General features: G+C 38.4%; 1 protein-coding gene across 1 annotated transcript; it reads right to left on the bottom strand.

Moving 5' to 3' along the window:
- Window positions 1-16,587: 16,587 nt before the first annotated feature.
- On the bottom strand, window positions 16,588-18,462 carry LOC135834066 (anaphase-promoting complex subunit 5-like). The gene is made up of 2 exons (XM_065347904.1): window positions 17,817-18,462; window positions 16,588-17,747 (listed from the first exon to the last, which is right to left on the bottom strand). The coding sequence occupies exons 1-2, from the start codon at window positions 18,460-18,462 to the stop codon at window positions 16,588-16,590; spliced, it is 1,806 nt and encodes a 601-aa protein (XP_065203976.1).
- Between the last annotated feature and the right edge of the window lie 383 nt (window positions 18,463-18,845).

The following is an 18,845-nucleotide window of genomic DNA, read 5'->3' as shown; positions in this document are numbered from 1 at the left end:
CATCCAATCTCCCAACAAGTAGTCCAAATCCTATATTCATCAAATATAAAGATATCATCTTATGCTGGATCCCTTCCCACTCCAAGATCCCTCAGAATGAAAAGGCAGATGAAACAGCAAAAGAGCAAAACTATCGCTAAATATGTTCCCAATGCCAAATATTCCAATTCCGCTCTCAGACATAAACCGAGACTGCAAGATTTTCGTTCACCGTTCTTTTCAGAGATCGTGGGATCTGGTCCCAAGTACCAACAAACTCAAGCCTATAAAGAAAACAATCGATTCCTGGAAAACCTCCTTTCAAACATTTCGAAAAGATGAAGTCATTTTGTTCAGACTTCGAACAGGCCACTCCTTACTTTCTCATGGCCATATCCTAAATAAATTACCCAAACCACTATGCGAAATCTATAATATCCCTATCTCAATTAACCACCTAATAACCGAATGCCCAAAATTCCAATCTGAAAGAAATCGTCTAATCCCAAACCCCACTCTTGAATCTCTACTGTCTGACAGTAATACTCAAAACCTTAGACTCCTTACCTTCCTGAAAGAAATCGATCTGTACAACAAAATCTAACTCCAAATTGTCTCCACGTCTCTAGCCAAAGGGCTGCACACGGCGTGGTTAAATAAATTAAAAAAAAAAAAAAAAAAAAAGTTTTAAAAATACTGCATAATTGAGCAAAGTTTTGCTAATGTAATAGTTAAAGAGGGAAAGAGCGATATAGGTAAAAATTACGTTAATGACTACATGACGTGATCATTAACAATTTAAATGCCTATGTGAAAAATCCAAAAAATATTCCTTAGGGAGGGAATATTTTCCTAAGAACCAGACTAGCTCAGTGAAAAGGCTCTTGGTCTTTCTCCAAATAACCACACATTATAATTGAGATTATTGCTACCAAATAAAACTCAAAACAACTAGTATTGACCTCCTGTATTAGGTTTATATTCAATACAAGTCGAAAATCTTATGAATAAAGGATGCATTATTCCTAAATCTAAGAAGGGAGACTGTAGAGGAACAAATCTCTATAGCTCTAAAGAAAATAAGATACATAATAATCATACAAGTATCAATTATCATTTAAAGTACAATTACAAAACGAGTATAAATGACAGTATTTAGTCATCTCGCTGTCATTTAAATTAATTACGATAAGGTTATAATTAATTCTGGCTGGAGGAACGCACTCCATAATTTGAAAAGGCTTTATTTCATTACCTTACTATTCACGTTAGTTATCTCTTCGGTGGCTCACCAAAACTAGGCCAATCGATAACTATGATTTAAAGTTGTACATATTCATCTGGGTACACTCTCCCAAGTCCGGAAATCGGGAGGTGATCCTAAATACCGAAATATGGGTCACTCCTTTGATTTATTCCACATATTTACGTTAAAATACACAATTTTATCCGAACAAGCGGAGAATAAAAAAGATTTAATCAAAGAGCGAGGATGGACATAGTCCATAGTTGACACGAAGTCGGTCGTTGACGAGAAGATCTATCGCGGCTGCGGATTGAACTTAAAGTGAGAATCGACCAGAATTCACCTAGAGACGTACCCTATGCGAATCTGGGAAATGTAGGTAAAAATCACCTCGTAACCTTCAAATCTCAACGAGGTAAAAAAGTAGTTTTTGTGGGAAACGATAGATATTTTAATATCTACGATACCTAGTTATTATAAGAATAACTAGGTAACGTGGTGAGTACGATAAGCACTACTATATGTAGTGGAGGCATTCCTGCTCATCACAAATGCCCCCCATAGTCTCGCTCAATGAGCCAAGCCATCGGGGGAGAATATGGAAAAAGAAACAAAAGGATAGGAGTGGAATGCCGCCGATACCCCTCTCTTTCCCCCCTGTCCTATCCTGTATCCTCTAGGGATACCACCTGCCCCTCCCTAGTCTGCAGCGATGGCTACAGGCTTTTTGAGGTGACGAAAATAAAAGCCAAAAGTGAAAGAAAAGCAAAGGCAGGTAATTACTAAGTGTACTGAAAGTCCTGTGCAAAAAAATACTGGCAACAGTGAAAAGCATCGAGTGCCCAAGTGAATGGGAGCACTGATCACTCATCAAAAGGTTGCAAAAAATGCGACAAGGACGACAGTAACACTAACAGGGTCGAAAAAGAGAGAAGACTAAGAAAGGTCTACTAAAAAATTAAAAAAAAATTAACATGTGTGGAGTACAAAGACTCAAAAGGTAATAAAAAGCCATAAGTAAAAAAGAAAAATGAGAGCGTTTTTAAGTTCTCAGAAAGTAATTATTTTGTCTGCTGTAAGGTACAGATATGGCCCAACTGCCTAGCAGTTATTCTCGTAATAATCACAGTAGGGGAAATGATGATAATCATCCCTGAGAGGAGAAAGTGAGATCTGTTCTCCTTCTTCTAAAAGAACTACCCTTAAACTGGAAGTGTGGTAAAGTGGGCGTTTCTAATAGACGCGATGTTTTCTGGTAGCTACCAGGTACATCGCGAAAAATAAGATACTTACTTAGCATCAGAATCTCGAGCTCTCTGGAATTAAGTCACCTCGATTGGTGTGTCGATCCGTTGGCATACCAGATGCATAAATGCACAGGCATCTTGCCTGTGTCTTTCTTTTTACTGTCTGTACCACTTCTAGCGTGGAGATTTAACTATGACAAGAGCTATTTAAAATATCTCTTATTAGTTTTTAACATGGATCATCTCACTCGGGAGTGATCCGCTAAATTATGTGTGATTTAAATAACTCGTGAAAAACATAAATAACTCGTGAATTTCTAAATAAACAACTCGTGAATTCGTGAAAATAAAACATAAATAACTCGTGAAAACTTTATAAATGACTCTGAAATAATCAAATAACGCATTAACGTAATTTAAATATCTCTGCTAAACGAAACTGAATTAAATTATCATTTTGATGAAATAACGCGAATAACTCTTAATTGTCGTCGAATGCCTCAAGTATTAGGAGTGCAACGGAGAGACGGCTGGACAGTGACAGTGTCAGTAAATATTGCATATCGCTACTTAATTGCAATGAGTTGCAATTAGCAAATCTCAGTAAGTCTGCATGAATATCTTCAATGTTTCATTTAATGTATTTATGTATACTTAATAATATTGCTTTGACCCCAGTGAATAACATGAATATGTTATGCTTCCCATTTAATATGTTCACGCTATTCTTAAATATTACTTAAATGTCAGAATCATACACATGTGTGTATGATTACCGAAAGACATTGCTTTATAAATACTGTATATTACGACGATTAAACATATTGCGTACACCTTACGAATATGACTCGTTTTATTTGTTGTTTTATACTCTCTAGTATGATGTATACGGGAAGATTGGAATTACCCCAGTGTCCGAATTGAGCTAGTCTGGACCATAGTAATTATTCCCCACGTAAGGAATAATTATTAACCTAAACACCTTATAGAGGGATGTCTGCCTTATTCCTCTATAGCAATAATTCTAATCCCCCCTATAACACTGCGTCTATGACGAGGTGATTAAAAGTTATAGTCAGACTATAAGAAAGATAATTAAATAGTCTTGAAAAAATGAAATATTGACATGATAATGTCGTAATTGAGTTTTAAGTTACGCAGTAGAAATTCATAATTAAAAGAGAAAATGTTCGCGTAGAAATTAAAACTACCCCAAGAATATTTTTCGACTCGGGTAGCAAATTCACAAGTATTATCGAAAAAATAGGCTTAAAAATGAAAATAAGTCCAAAAAGAACTTTCAAATCCAATAGTAAATTTTTGCTTCTATGGATTATTTAAACTACGTAACTGCGAATTTCGAGCAATTTCATCAGAGTTCTGAGAAAAACGGCTCGGAAAAAGGTAAAATGAGTAGAAAAGAAAATTAAGTGTTTTTAAAGAATAAGATTTAACTCAGCGGAGGAAGTCCACTGGCAAGAATAAGTAAAATTCAGCAACACAACGCGTTTGGTGGCATTTCATAATCGATTTTATGGTTGTGAAATGTACGGGAACACGAAATTGAGAATGAAATTGTTGAAACAGTTACCAATTCGAGGTAAACTTAATCGAGAAATCAACGATTTGAAGGAGCAACTTAAGACTTGGTGAAATTTCGTGGAAAGTGAGAGGCGTAGAGAAATTTCCAAGAAAATGAGCGAGGTGCCTCGTATGCGAATTAAGCAGCAAAGTAAGCGATTCTTTTTGTTTAATGAGATTTGATTTTTTTTTTATTTTTTCATATAAGAAAAAAGGATTTTCTTCTTCTCTTTTTTTTGTAAGTTTTAATAAAGCAATTTAATGTTTAATCTTGAAAAAATCTAATTTTTTCGGAAAATAAAATCTTAATTATTTTTTATGAGAAGAAAATTTTCTTAATATCTTATTATATTTTTTTTTTTTATAATGATTTTTCGGTTACGGGTGTAATTAAAAAGAAATAAAATGATTCTCAATTAAAATAGGAAAGCACATTTTGCGGCTTTCCTGACCATATCTTAACATATTGGCGCTTAACATCAGGGGATGCCAATATGTACTCAATTACCAGTGAATCGAAATGAGCGTGGCTCAAACACGAAGGTATTCCTGAGATTTTTTCCTCAGTGAATAATTAGGAAAAAAGTAAGAAAACTCGGCCAATCGGAGCAAGTATGAAAGAAATAAGTTACAAATCAAACGTAGCGAAATGAGTGGCAAAGAAGTAAGGGAAGGTCCTTTTTGTGGCCTTCAATCCAAAGATCTCTTACGTACAAAAATTGATCAAAACATGCACGTAAAATGAAAAAGAAGCATAAGAAAATCGATAAAACACAAGATATCCTCGAAGGAAATCCATATCTAGCTCTTTTTATCTGAACTGGAAAAATCTGATTTTTCCATGTATCAAGGTTTAGTCAATTAATATCGCGGTTTATTCGTATAAGAACACTTGCTCAAAAAGAATCAAGTGGGTGAAAGATTTTACAGCTGTATTAGCACCGAATCTTTTTCAAGTCAATGAAGCTTCAATATTTAGCAAAGGTGCGCGATAAGGTCGAAGCGAAATGTAACAGATACTAGTAAAGAAGAATTTTAAAAAGGTGGCCTCTGAATGATTACTACGAAAGTGAATCATGAAATGCGAATGTCACAGCCACAGTAAGTAAGTTTCTTTACTGATAGATCTAGTCGTCGATGTCAACTGCACTCGATGCGGTATAAAATTGTGTGAAAAGAAAGGGGTGTGATAATTTTTCTGATAGCAAGTATGACGATAGTCTGAAATTCCGGAATCTTTTGGGGATGGTTTTTTATAGAAAATCGAATGGGAAAGAAAAGCGTTCATTTGTGCTTAAATCTAAATTTGTTTTTACGTCATACTGCATTATTAAGGGGGTGGTTCTTTGTAAAAAGAAATAAAAAGTCTGTATCAGGTGTGACGATTTGAATGGGATAGAAAAAAGAAAAAGGTTTATGCAACTTAAAAATAAGCGTAAGAAAAGTATGTACAAAGCCTGAAGTTTAACGTCACCCTGGTGGCAAGATTTTTGCTTAAAATACTTAAAATTAGCCCAAAGAAGGTTATAAAATTACCAATTTTGCGTAATTTTAGTGGCTTTGGATTTGACAACATTTTGGGGAATTAGTTCTAACTTAATTCTATGCATAAAAATAGAATAGCTGAAAAAACAGAACATACATGTGCATACAGGCATGAGAAAGAATCTATGCAAGAAATTTGAAAAATTGCATGATGAACGTAGGTAGAATTTGTCGTGTATCGTTGATGTAATCGCCGGTACAATATGTAGTTTGGAATTGTCGTTCATCGTCGCAAAAGTGTCGTCTATCATTATCGTCAATCATACGACATTGGCCAAAGGTGCACTCAGTAGCTTTATCTCATACAAAAAACAAAATGAGATTAGAACTTTTTCACAAAAAAATTAACATATAGGTACACATATGGTTGATAGAAAAGAGAAGAAAAAGATGGCAGAAGAGGGAAGAAAGGAAAAGAAAATGAGAAGAAAAGAAAGGTGTGAAAAGAAAAAGAGAGAGAAAATGATTAAAAATAAAATAATGCATCCTGGAAATTATAATTAAGGACATGCACAAATATTTACAAATTACGAGTATCGAAAGTGATTTTTCCTCTTTCGAGGCTGATACAAATATACATTACTCTTCCTTTTCCTTCGGAGGTGTTGGACTCTTCTAAGTGGTGTTGGATAGACTTTCAATTATTCTGGCCGCTTCCAACTCGTGTGCTTCGAGCACCACATCATTATCGTGAACATTTATTTGGGCATTATTCGCCGCAGCTGAGGTAGAAGGTTGAGCTATGTTGATGGTAAATAAATTTAGAGATCGTAAGGTTCTAGAGCTTAACATATCTAATGAAGGGACCTGATTAACAGGTGAATCGTTACTCAACGCTTGGCGTACGATTGAGCGGAAAAGCTCAGCTCGCGTCGATGATTCCTCCGAGTCCACAGCCATTGGTTGATCAGAGTGGCTTTGGCGGCGGATCTTGCCTAGCTTTCCGAGTTGGCGTAAGTCATCGTTGTCATTGGCTGGTATTGATGACAAGTCCATGGCCGTTTGCTGCGTAGTCGATGGTGTTGATTCATCTATAACTAACTTAGGAGAATCATTAGTTAAGTCTATAGATATTTCAGAGCTAGTATTACGAGGAGGCGAAGGAATAGAGAGACGTGGCGGGGAAGTATGTTCGGGTTCGGAGTCGGAAGATGCACTTGCTACAGTGCGTCGAACTATTGGGGGAATGAAACGTTGCTTGATCAGGCGAGCTGATTCAGCGTACGTGTGAGTTGGGTAAAAAGGTCCTAATTGGTTACGTCCACCTTGAAGGGTGTGTAACTCTTCGAAACATTGCGGAATACGGGTTATAGTACCTTGAAGGACCGAAGCCCAGTCAAGTGCTAAAATGCCCGAAATTATGGCGAAAGAATCTTGGTAGGCGTAATTCTGTGGGAGAAGGGGTAAAATTACGACTTCTTGTACGCCTAATGAACGGAAAAATTCCATAAGAATTTTGAAGTCTCGATAAAAGGTCTTAAATGTCGTACGACGATGTACGTCGTAATTACCTATTGACAGCATAATGCGTCTAGGTAAGTGCTCGAAGGTGAGCAAATATTGTAGAAGTTCAGAAAGGTAAAGGTCGCGTCTGTAAAGGTCCGTGTCCAAACGTCGCTCGATAGGTCGACTATTACCTAGGTATCGTGCAAGGCCTTCGCTATGCCCATCCCCCATGATGAGGATGTTGTAAGCGAAGTATGCAACCACGTAGGTATCGTCTTCGAAAGCGTAGCCTACCGCAGTAAAATAATGCGGGTATGTATTTATGGGATAATATGGGTATAACTCCGCAGCATCTGTACCGAAACGGCGCAGATAACGGCGGTGATAAGAGCCCTTGTTAGCGAAATAATTCTTTTTCGGAGGGCGTCCTCGCGGACGTTTCGCTGGTTGCAAAGGGTTAGGCGGAATCGTATTCGTCGCATTCCTCACCGGAGCCACAGAAGGAGGCGGTGGTGGGGGAACAGTCGGAATGTCGGATTCGTAAGAGGAAATAGCGCTATAAGGACGTTTGGGGGTGCTATTTGCCTTGGTGGGTGCCGGAGGGGGCGTCAGCTGTGGTGCCGTGATAGGAGCCGGAGCTGGGCCTGGAGTAGATGTTGGCATTGAAGCCGAAGATAGCATAGAGTTCAAAATGGGATTTTGAGTTTGGACTGAAATAGGAGAATGAACCGGAGCCGGAGCCGGAGCGCGCGGTGGTTCGGGTCTGGTTATCGGATGAACAGTCGAAATCGGTGCCTGATTATTACGATGAATAATCGGGTTTCCAATTTGCTGGATAACTTGGGCGTATGGCGGAGGATGCTCATACGGTGGGGGTTGTCTCATCGGACTGAAAGGTATTGAATTCGTAAAACTCGAGGGTGCCGAGGATTGCATACCCGAGGTCGAAGGCATTGAATGTTGATAATTCAATGGAGGGTAAAATCCGGTAAAACGAGAGACAGTACTGGAGCAAATGGAACTTTGAATGGGTTGTTGGCGGTATGCCGAAAAATGGGTATTTTGGTTCGGATCTATAACAGAGTTGAATCGATGTAAGAGAGCAGCATATTCTCTTTGGAAATGTTCTAGTTGGTTGCGTAATGCAGAATTTTCGCGAATAAAAGTCGATTCCATTCTGGTCAAATAATCGCGTTGGGCAGTAATTTGGCTAGATAGTTGCGCAATATGCGCATCGACGATGGTTTGTACACGGAACAAACGTGTACGATGATTAATTCGGAAAAAATCATCACTGGTCAGAGTTCGGTTACAATTGGCAGCGGGACATTGGATAATACGACAATCATTCTCATCGATCTGTGTAGATGCTTGATAGCGATCAAAAATACACGTATGATGGAATAAGTGGTGACAAATAGTCAAATCTATGTAATCGGGATCGGTAATCGGAGGCGCACCAGGGCCTGGCAATGCCAGGGTCCGTTCACATGCTTCGCACAGGATCTCCCTGTACGACATAGTTACGCGTGATTCGGCAAAAGACGCAATTTTGACTATCGTTTAGTCTATGTGAAATAGATAAAATCGATAGAAAGAATCGAAAGTACACAAATAAAGCAAAATTCTTAAAAACGCGAGGTTCGGGTAAAAGATTGGTAGAATACTTACTAGCTCGAAGCTCGTCGTTGCACAGAATGGTTTGTGGCTGACGATTTTAAATGCTTCGTGCTAATTTTTGTAGAAGAAAAATAGAGGGAATTGAAAAAAAAAATGTCCCCACCTCAAGACATAAAATTCGAGCGACCAAGTTGAAAATGGACGCTGGAGTATGCTTGTGGCAGGAGACGAAGTGGTATTTTGAAAAATCGAGGTGACATTTATGAGAAAAGTGAGAAGGGTATATGTGTAAGAGAGAGAAAGAATGATGTTTTCGCGTTTTTAATGCTTACGCCGCCACACTCAAAAAGGAAAGAAGGAATCGTAAATCTGGCAACGGTTTGTCTGGACAGTACCATCCAGATGAAGTAAATTACATCAAAGAATAGCTAGATTGACAGAAAAATTGACAATGAATGAGGAACGACGTTTTGCAGTGGAATTTGCATTCATAATCGAATTAAAACTGCATAATACATAGACATCTCATCTATGTATTGCTAGTCTTCGTATGTACACAGTTGACGGATAGCATATCCACCGTATTTCGAATACATCATAGAGTAAGCCTATTGCCAGTATCAGCAATTTTACGAGCGTGTCGAATGTATATACACTCGTAATTTTGGGTAAAAAAGGTTAGTTAAGTAGCGAGTTGGTGATTAACAACTTTGTAATAGGAAACCGTGATGCGTGAGTATGCGTAAGTCGTAACTTCGTCGCTCAAGGTTTTGTAGATGAACTGCAAAATGATTGACGAAAATTTGTCGTTGTGGTAGTTGTATATCGCTACACTCGGTAGTGAATATTCACACACACAACGACAGCAACGTAAAGTTCAGGTATCTAAGATCTAGTTGTAAAAATAAAGTTGTTTACCAAAGCGATGATCGATTGTTTTCAATCAAGTGGGTATCCTTGAGAATGAGTAGGTATTGGAAGCGAAATAGTTCCATGTGCGATATGTACGATTCGAGGATGGATAGAATGATAGAATAGGAATGCAAAAGAATTGGATTGTAGGATTAATGGAAAGGAAATCAATTGAGGATAGAGTATTTATGTGAAAGGAAGGATCGTGCATATCAGTGAAGGAAGAAATGACAATTTGATCGAATTGTCATGTGTGCATACTTGAGAAGGAAGTACATTTAAAAAGTGCAGAAAAATAACTCGTAATATGCAATAATTATGCATGTATGATTCATCTTGGCTAATATTACCAAGGCATTACGCGACATACGTGTGTAAATACACAGTACTTGTTGTCGCGTAGTATTTTTGTTGGTGAATGAACGAGCGCGGGCGGCAAGCGATGTTCAAAGGAAATATAACAAGGCCGCGCGTCGTGTTTGTTACCAGAATTGTAACAGGTTCAAAGTCGTAAAAATGATCTCGTCAATGGACGATTGCTACTGTTTTGGTATAGGGGTTGTTTACCTATACGACTCGTCTTTAAATGCGACGAGTATTTTGTACACATATGGCGAGGGTTTATGCTCGCATTATCATGCTAATATTACATGATGGAATGGTATGTCTGTTAAAATAAATGCAACTCGCAAATATTACGAGTTGTGAGATTTTTTCTAATATGGAAAAAATGTCAACGTAGTGAGATACCATTGCAATGTTTAGTATAAATAGGTAGGTTGGTTCTATTTCGAGAATGCAAATGTATTTTCTGACCTATTTCAGCATAGATCATTCATAGAGTATTGACAAGTAAATTCCATAGTGACTCAGAGCGAATTAGTATCTAAAGCGTTTGAGTATAGTAATGTGTAGGTAAAACAGGTATGGAGCATTCGATAGGTAGAAAGCATTTTGGTATAGGGCATTTGTATGTTTTGAAGGTAATACCCAAATGCTTTAATTACCTATTTGAGGTGGATTATCCTCGTCGTCAGATTTTTCATCAGGTGTCATGTCATAGAAACGCGCATATGGCTCCTGATCATCGTCGGAAACGTAATCGAGAAATTTCAATTCGAGTTGCTTTTTCCATTTCTCTGGAGTCATTTGCATCCGTCTCGTCATGATTCGTTCTGCTCGCGTTCCAGATGGTAGGGAAGTAGGGCGTTTGGCTTGTGAGCGAGTCGTGCGTCTTATGACGATGAGTTGCTGAGAATTCGGTTGAGAGTCTGTATAGCCAGAGTCAGGTATGGAATTCTGAGAAGTGGTTGATATTTGAGAGTCATTTCCAGGTGTGTTTTGAGAAATGATCGAGTTGTCAGTTTCATTTGGGTCGCCTGGATCAAAGTCAAGGCTGTCTTCAAGATTGGACTGAGAAGCTTGAGATTCCGTCTCTGATTGGTTCTTTTTAGGTCTACCTCTTCGTTTTGGTAGAGTCTGAGATTCAGATGCCCCGGTTGAAGTTGAGGCTTGAGGTAGAGAGAGAGTCGATCCTCCAGGGAGACGTGTGTCCAAGGTTGACTTGTTTTTATTTTTATCACGAGCGATACCACGTCGGTCTCGAGCTGTTTCGACGACTTCTTTTAGTACAGCTTGCGATGCACGTTTGAAATCTTTTTTACTGATGACAATTTCTGGAGGGTTGTCGTAATCGGAGTCGAAATATGGTTCTTCCTCCTCACTCTCTTCCTCGACGTCATTCTGAAAATCAGTGAGGAATTCTTTTATACGTTGTTCCAGTGATCTTGAGTCAATGCTGGATTTGAGACAGGATTCATTTTTGAGCTTTTCAAGATTTTCTTGGGTGATGAATAGAGTTAGTTGTCGGATGTTGGCAACTCTATCGATGTCTGAGTCGTCTGTAGGTTGTAATAGATAACAATTGTGGCCGTTACGTTGAACCACAATGAAGGGACCTGTCTTCTTTTGGTAAAGTTTGCCAGAAGTGTATTTATCGTGAGATGACTGCTTATGGTTCGCCATAAGTACCCAGTCACCTTTCTTAAAGAAGGTTGGATCAGGATGACATTTATTGAAGGCGTATTCGTCTTCAATCTTCTTCAACCTACGTTTCTCGCGGATGAATGTTTCAATTTGTTGTCGAGAGGTCATATCTCTGATTCTCGTTTCACTATGCTCGATGGTATAGACCGCTTTTTTGGCTAAAGAGTCCGCGATGATATTCGTAAATTCGTGTTTTCTTGCAAAAACATGAATAAATTCGACTTTATCGAATTCTTTGCATAGCAGGAGAATTGCTTTAAAAAGATATTCGTGGTGTACAGGCTTATTGCGCGAGTTTTTCCAATTGTTAGTTTGCCAAAAGGAACAGGTGTTAGTTAAAGCTTTAATCGCGTAATTCGAGTCACTTAAAAGCTTGACTTTCTTGATCTCATTGCTCGAAGTATCTCAAGAGCTACTCGAATTGCAATCAATTCGGCGAGATTATTAGAAATTGGATATCTATCATGAGTGATACGTTCCGAAATATTCAGAACTGAATCTGGCGCAAAACAAATACCTATGCCCGCAATTGCGTTCGCATCTCCGTTTTTGGAGCAAGCACCATCGGCGGTGACTCGAGCATAACCGTCAGTGTCGATTATGAGGTCAATGTCCGGATTTAATTTCTCTTCCAGACATTTCGCAGATGTGACCGATGGTAGGTCGCGTTTGAGCATTTTTTCTCTAAGTTTTGTAAGTTCTTTCTCGAAATTGAACTTTGAGCTTTCGTGAGGAAGTTGCAGACCAATAGTATCTGCAATGCCCCAGGCCTCATTAGGCTTAAAACCAAAAGATGTAGGAGTATTGTTGAGCTCATTTTCAACTTCAATGATTAGATCTTGCCAATCACGATGCGAACGAAATGGGTCATAAGTCTTATTAATTTTGACTCGAAGTTTGTCACCTATGCATCTCATCGTTCGCTCAACTGATGAAGATTGAGGATTATAAGCGTTAGTGTGAGCAATTTGAATTTGAAAAGAGTCAAGCAAGTCATGCCAAGCACTAGAAATAAATTGAGTGCCATTATCTGTAATGATCTTTTTGATTTTAACTTTATGATTTTCGATATCGAGAATTACTGTGTGCATCTGTTGGCAAATAGACCTCTTCTTAATATTAAAGAGGGTTCAAAGCCAAGTACGATTCGTAAATACATCTTTTACGACTAAAAGATATTTAGGGTCATTTTTGAGCGCTGGTAAAGGCCCATAAAGGTCAACAGATAAGACATCGGCGATAGAATAAGCTTCAATTTGCGCATATTCAAGTGTTTTATGAATGGCGTAATTTTTATTCACCTTGCAAATTATACACATATTACATATGTCGCGAATGTGAGCGAGCGAATTATTGTGATAGTATATTCGGCGAAAAATTACATAGAGTTTTGCTGCTCCTATGTGTCCATATGCACAATGGAGATAATCAATCGTATCGTAAAACAATGTATTAGGTAGGCAAGGTACTTTTGAACCATTTTCGAGCTTTCTATATAAAATTTTGTCTCCAGTCGCATTTTTTACAATCTGGAATTTCGTGAGCTTTATTTTTTGAATGTCACGTTGCTTTTTATTGTTTGCTGGAATACGTTCTTCAAGAATTTCTACGAGACGTTTGCACATCTCGTCGTCTTTTTGAAATGACGAAATATTCCTGAGGCGTTGATGAAGTTCAGGTATGTTCTCAGCTAAAAATTTGAGCTCGTAAGGTTCAATAGCGGTTTGGAACTCATTTTCCTTGAGGTCAAGCAAATCAGGCGCAGGATGGCACTGATCATCTGAGGAATCTTGTTCAATTTCTTCTGTAGCTTCTGTTCTAAGATGGCCAAGATAGCTTATCTCAAGTTCAGGAGCTTTTATACGATACAAAGCATTGTTAGAGTGAGTCATGTCGTAAATCAGATCGTAGCAATTTAAGACAGTGATCCAATGCGCAGCTTTTCGATGTGTTTGCGCAATTTCGCGAAAACGATTGATTATAGGCAAAAGGTTAGATCTTACGTGAATGCGGCGTCCGTGTAGCCACATTTGCAGCTTTTGCACACATTTAACGAGACACATGATCTCGCGGTCAAAGAGAGTGAAGTTCCTTTGATGTTCTTTGAAGGCTATGGATACGAACAAAATTATTCGCTTTTCGTTGCCTTCCATGTAGAATAGAACTCCGTTCATCGCATGATCGGATAATTTCGTATCTAAATAAAGGTCTCCTGTTTTAGGAGCCGGTTGAAGTTTGAAATCCTTCCGAAATTCAGATTTCAACTTTTCAAAAGCATTCTGTTGGACTTCGGTCCATTCTACAGGAACGTCACCTTTCGTGAGATGGTAGATAGGATTCACAATTTGTGAATATTCGGGTATAAAATCGCGGTAGAGTCCGGTATTACCTATCAAAGCCAAAATATCATTTTTTGTATTGATCGAAAATTTGCCACGTTTGGTGTGTTTTTTCTCAAACTCATTTAGTTTTTTGATTTTTTCGCTTTGTTTGGCTACTCCTTGGCTCGAGATGATAAAGCCAAGGTGATCGGCGTGATTTTTAAAAAATTGCGTTTTCGTTGGATTTAATTTTAAACCATGATCGCGAATGAGTTTGAATACTTTTTCCAAACGAGCAAGAGTTTCTTCAAAGGTCGTACCGGAGACCTTTACGTCGTCTACGTATTTCGTGATACCATCTTCGTTAGGAATGACTTGGTTTATCATATGGACAAATTCTCCTGATGAGATTTTGAGACCATATGGTAACCTAGTAAATTCGTACACTTGACCTTCAACCTGAAAAGCAGTGAATTTTCTCGATTCTAATGAAAGAACGAGCTGCCAAAAACCAGCAGTAAAATCAAGCGTACAAAAGAACTTGTCACCGGCGTTATCGTATAACATACTCGCGATAGTATTAGGTTCGGTTAAGACATTAATCAGGTATTTATTGAGCTCATCTGCGTCAAGACAAAGGCGGATATCACCATTCTTTTTGACCACAGGAGCGAGAGTATTTATATAGCACGAATGAGAATAACGAATGATACCGAGCGCGAGCATTTTATTAATGGCTTTTCGTAAAGCTGGTAGAAGTTTCTTGCTGGGACGAAACTTTTCACCTCGCCAAGGTTGAAGGTGTTCTTCTCCTTTGAAATTGAAGTGTACACGTTCGCCAGTGTATTTACCTGGGTTTAAGTCAAAAATATCTTCAAAAATGCTGAGTCGATCGAATCCTTCATTCGCTTGTACTGGTGTTATTAGCCCATTTTCTGCCGCTTCTCGAAGGTCATTTCGCAAATTTTGTATGAAAGTCTGCTGTGCTAGCCGACGCTCTTCGAAAATTTCCTGTTCTTCAGCGCTGTAAGTTGTATTGTATCTGACATGTCGTCGGAGATATCGTTATATAATTGGTCATTATTTTCAGCGTGTAGTACGAGAGAAAAAACAGTCAAGGCATTCTGGAATTCTTCAGGGTGCATGAATGGAATGTAAAATTTCTCGCAAAAAGGAGGTTTACATTTTGCTATTCGTTTGTGGACATTTAACGAGATTTTCAAATAGTCCATAGATACACGGCCCATGATGAAAGTTTGACCTGGTGCGTCGAGTATGTAAAAAGGTACTCTGATTTCCTCAGTTCCTAATATCATCTGGATTTCGACAATATGCGTTGCTGCACGGATCAGGGAATTATCAGCTAATTTTAGTTGGATATTTTTCGAAATTCTGATGAATCTTACCCAACTAGGTGCTTCTTGTAGGAAGGTTTTGATCATTTGTCGAGTCAAAACGTTAGGTAATGCTCCTGAATCCAGTTGCAATGCAACTTTGCGAGCACCAATAATTACTGGAATGACGCAGGCTGGGTCGTTGGTTTTTTCAGTTACGAGTTGAGATGCTGTTGACGGATCTGGTTCTTCAAGGTCAATTGGTACATTGTCTATAGCGTCAATGTATTGAATTTCATGCCCCTTGTTGAGCTTTTGAGCTTTCCAAGTAACACGTTTCAATTGGTTTTTCGTCATTGAAGGTTGACCTTGTTGTTTATTGATTTTTGCCATTAAAAGGTCGCCAAAATTACGATGCAAGGGAGAATCTTTCGTTAACGTTGGATCATTTTGAAGTTTTTTGGCAACTTTTTCGAGTTTTGAAGTAAATCGTGATTTTGTGTATCCGATTTTTAATGGATGAGGGCTGACTTGGATGTTGTTGGTTTCCAAAATTTCAGCTTCTTTTTCTTTTTCTTCGAGAGAGTCGTTATTTGGTTCCAGAATTACGTCAACATTTCGGAGTCTCAATTTATTCATACTTTCTTTGAGTTTATCGAGAGCGTGAACTGATGAAAGTAAGGCGTTTCGAACATCTCGATATTCAGTGATGGATGGAAAGTAACGTTTGAGTCCAGGGATGTAGTGAAATTTGTATTCAAGAGGTAGCAATTCTGTTTTTGAGCCGACTTTTGGTCTCAGAAATTGTTTTTGACCATTCAGGATCTTTTCTGTTTCCAAGAATTTCATCGCAGGATTGCGCCAAAACATTACTTTGGGATGATTTGCAACTCTCATGAATATGTTCTTGAAATCGATGTACCTATGTAGTCGTACCTCAGGATCACCTGGACATCTGGGTTTTATAATCGGGAATAACAGAATGATATTTTCTGGTTCTTTTTCTAATAAAGCTGATATGACTGCACGAAGTTGTCTCTCAATTACGCGGTAGGGTTTCTTTGAGTAGTTGAGTTCCAATTGAGCGGCGGAAAGGATGAAATTCGCCTGCTCTGGAAAATGAGCAGAGGAAATGAAGTAGTGGAGGTCTTCTAGAGGAATTTGATCTCGTAGGTATCTGGGCAATGGAGATGAAAATGGTGTTTCACTTCGAGCCATGTAATGGGAAATTCCATCGCCAACCCATGTATATTGGTCCAATAGGGATTCGCTGGGGACGTTTGTCACACTAGGAGTTGCCCCTCGGCTGCCTAGTGACTCTCGTTTCCCGAAGACGCTTCTTCTTCAGTGTTGGAATCTGAAACTTTCGTCGTAAGCATTTGAACCGCGGCTGTAATTTGTTGAGAATCAATTTCGTCGGTATTTTCAAAAAGAGTGTTTAGCATATTGCAAACAGCAGTCAAATCAGTAGAATCGTCCAAAGGGGTTTGAATAATCACGTCGTCATCGTCTTCTTCGTCAATTTGAACAGTTTTGACAGGAAGTGGGATGGTTGATGGAGTTTTTGGATTAAATCGTTTCATAACGAGGTTACCTCCTTTGTCGACGTCAAAAGGTTTTGGATAATTAGTCGAGTTGGAGTTCGACGTATTTTTGGGTGGTTGAGACGTATTTTGAGTAGGTGATTTCGGATCAGACTTGTCTTTCGGCATATAATTTGTAGAATTTTTATTCAATTGATGAGTAGCATTATTATTATTATTCTGATAAGTACCGCGGTTGTAATTCGAATTCGTGGTGGTCGGATTATTATTACGTTCGTAATTCGGTTTTGGTGTGCCAGAATTGTTGTTTTGATAATTACCGCGATTGTAGTTCGAATTGGTCGCGGTTGGCTTAAGTTTCTTAGCAATGATTTCGAGTAAAGACTGCAACTGGTCGTTACCCAGTGCTTGCGTGGAAGTGAAGCGCGGTTTTGAAGGAGTTCTACCGGTATAATCATCGAAACGTTTTTGGTTCCTACGAAAAATAATAGGAACTTCGTTGTCCGGATCGCGTTGCATACGAGATACTTTATTCAATTTCGTCAAAAACTGGTCCAAAGTTTGACCTTCTTCGGACAATATCCATTGATATTGCTCGGGTGCTTTTCCAATCAAAATTTCAATGATTTCTTCATCATTGCCGTGGCGATGATGTTTCAGTGATCTAGCCCAACGAGTCATTTGATTCGCCATGTCTTTTGCGTTTTCAGTAACAACAAAGTCATATCGGCAGAATTTCATGGCTTCGTTTTGGGCATGACGATCCCAGTAGAAATCAAGGAACTTTTGTTTTAATTCACGATAGTTGTTTACGTTGCGAACGGTTTCCAAAAATTCTTTACGATCTTTAGTGGCAATTACGCCTTTAAACGCGAAAATTTTGTGCTTTTCGACGGCATTTGTCTCAGCAAAGTAGTCATCGAATTCTTGGAGGAATTCGTGAGGAAAATGCAAGTGCTCGTCAGCAAATGTAATTCCTGCGTTTCTTACCTAACCTGCGTCAATAGCTAACGATTTAGCTTTCGCGGTTTTCGTATGTAGTGGCTGACGAATTGCCTGTTTTACGATGTTTAAATCATTCACCAATTGGTCGCAACCTTCATCGCGAATTTTAGCGTCATTTTCGACTTTACGAAGCGAATCCGAAATTGTTTTAATGTCCATTTTATTTTCGAAAATGTTATTATTCGCATCATTGATATTATTTTGGGTATCTTCCAATTTACTCGATAATTCGGCGTATTTCGCGTTGGACATTTGATTATTCACGTCACTTGAAATTTTTACTTCCGAAATTTTATTCTTTAGATGATCCATGTCATTTTTAGTTTCCGAAATCAATTTAGCGTTTTTAGAAGTTTCATTTTTAAACTCGACATGATTCGCGCGAACTTCACTGTGAATGGCTTCGTTCCATTTCCAAGTTTTCTTAAAAACTTGGTAAACTTTATCGTTAGTATTATCACGCAATTTTTCATAATCGAATGGTGGAGTCACATTTTGAGTACCAATTCCCTCATCAATCACGGAGAAAGGAGCATTTTCATCTTCGGATGAACCCTCTTTGTCTATGATGTGAGAATGGTCACTAAAAGACGAAGTGTCCGAATCAATAGTAGTGATTTTATTTGAATTGTCCATATTCGCGGATGATTTATTGTAAGGGAGACTTTGACGTAATTTATCAAAGTTCAAAGCGTGAAAAGATAACGACTGACTTACCCTACTTCTAGTATTATATCCCGATTAGCGCTCGGTGGCAATAAAATTGCCAACTGCCAATAGTGAACTTTTGGCAAAAAAAAAGCAAGAAGTTGGTAAAAATCTCCACCAATGAAAACACTTTATTTAATGCCAACTTGACAATTTGTTGGAACAAATTCTGCCAACTAATTGCCAACAGAGGCAATATTTCTGTCAATTACATACATTTCATTTTTCCAACTAATTGCCAACAGAGGCATTATTTTTGCCAATTACTCTCATTCTCAAAATAACGGTTACATTTTTGAATTTTAAATTTC

Source organism: Planococcus citri, chromosome 2, assembly GCF_950023065.1.
Source record: "Planococcus citri chromosome 2, ihPlaCitr1.1, whole genome shotgun sequence".
NCBI lineage: Eukaryota > Metazoa > Arthropoda > Insecta > Hemiptera > Pseudococcidae > Planococcus > Planococcus citri.
This window is presented reverse-complemented; position numbering and strand designations above follow the sequence as displayed.

What these genes read in the sequence shown, in the direction of transcription:
- LOC135834066 (XM_065347904.1), bottom strand. Translation starts at nt 18,462, where the DNA reads ATGGACAATTCAAATAAAATCACTACTATTGATTCGGACACTTCGTCT. An exon ending in ATCGTTAGCTATTGACGCAG is followed by an intron (nt 17,748 to 17,816) that starts GTTAGGTAAGAA and finishes AATTCCTCCAAG; the next exon opens with AATTCGATGACTACTTTGCT.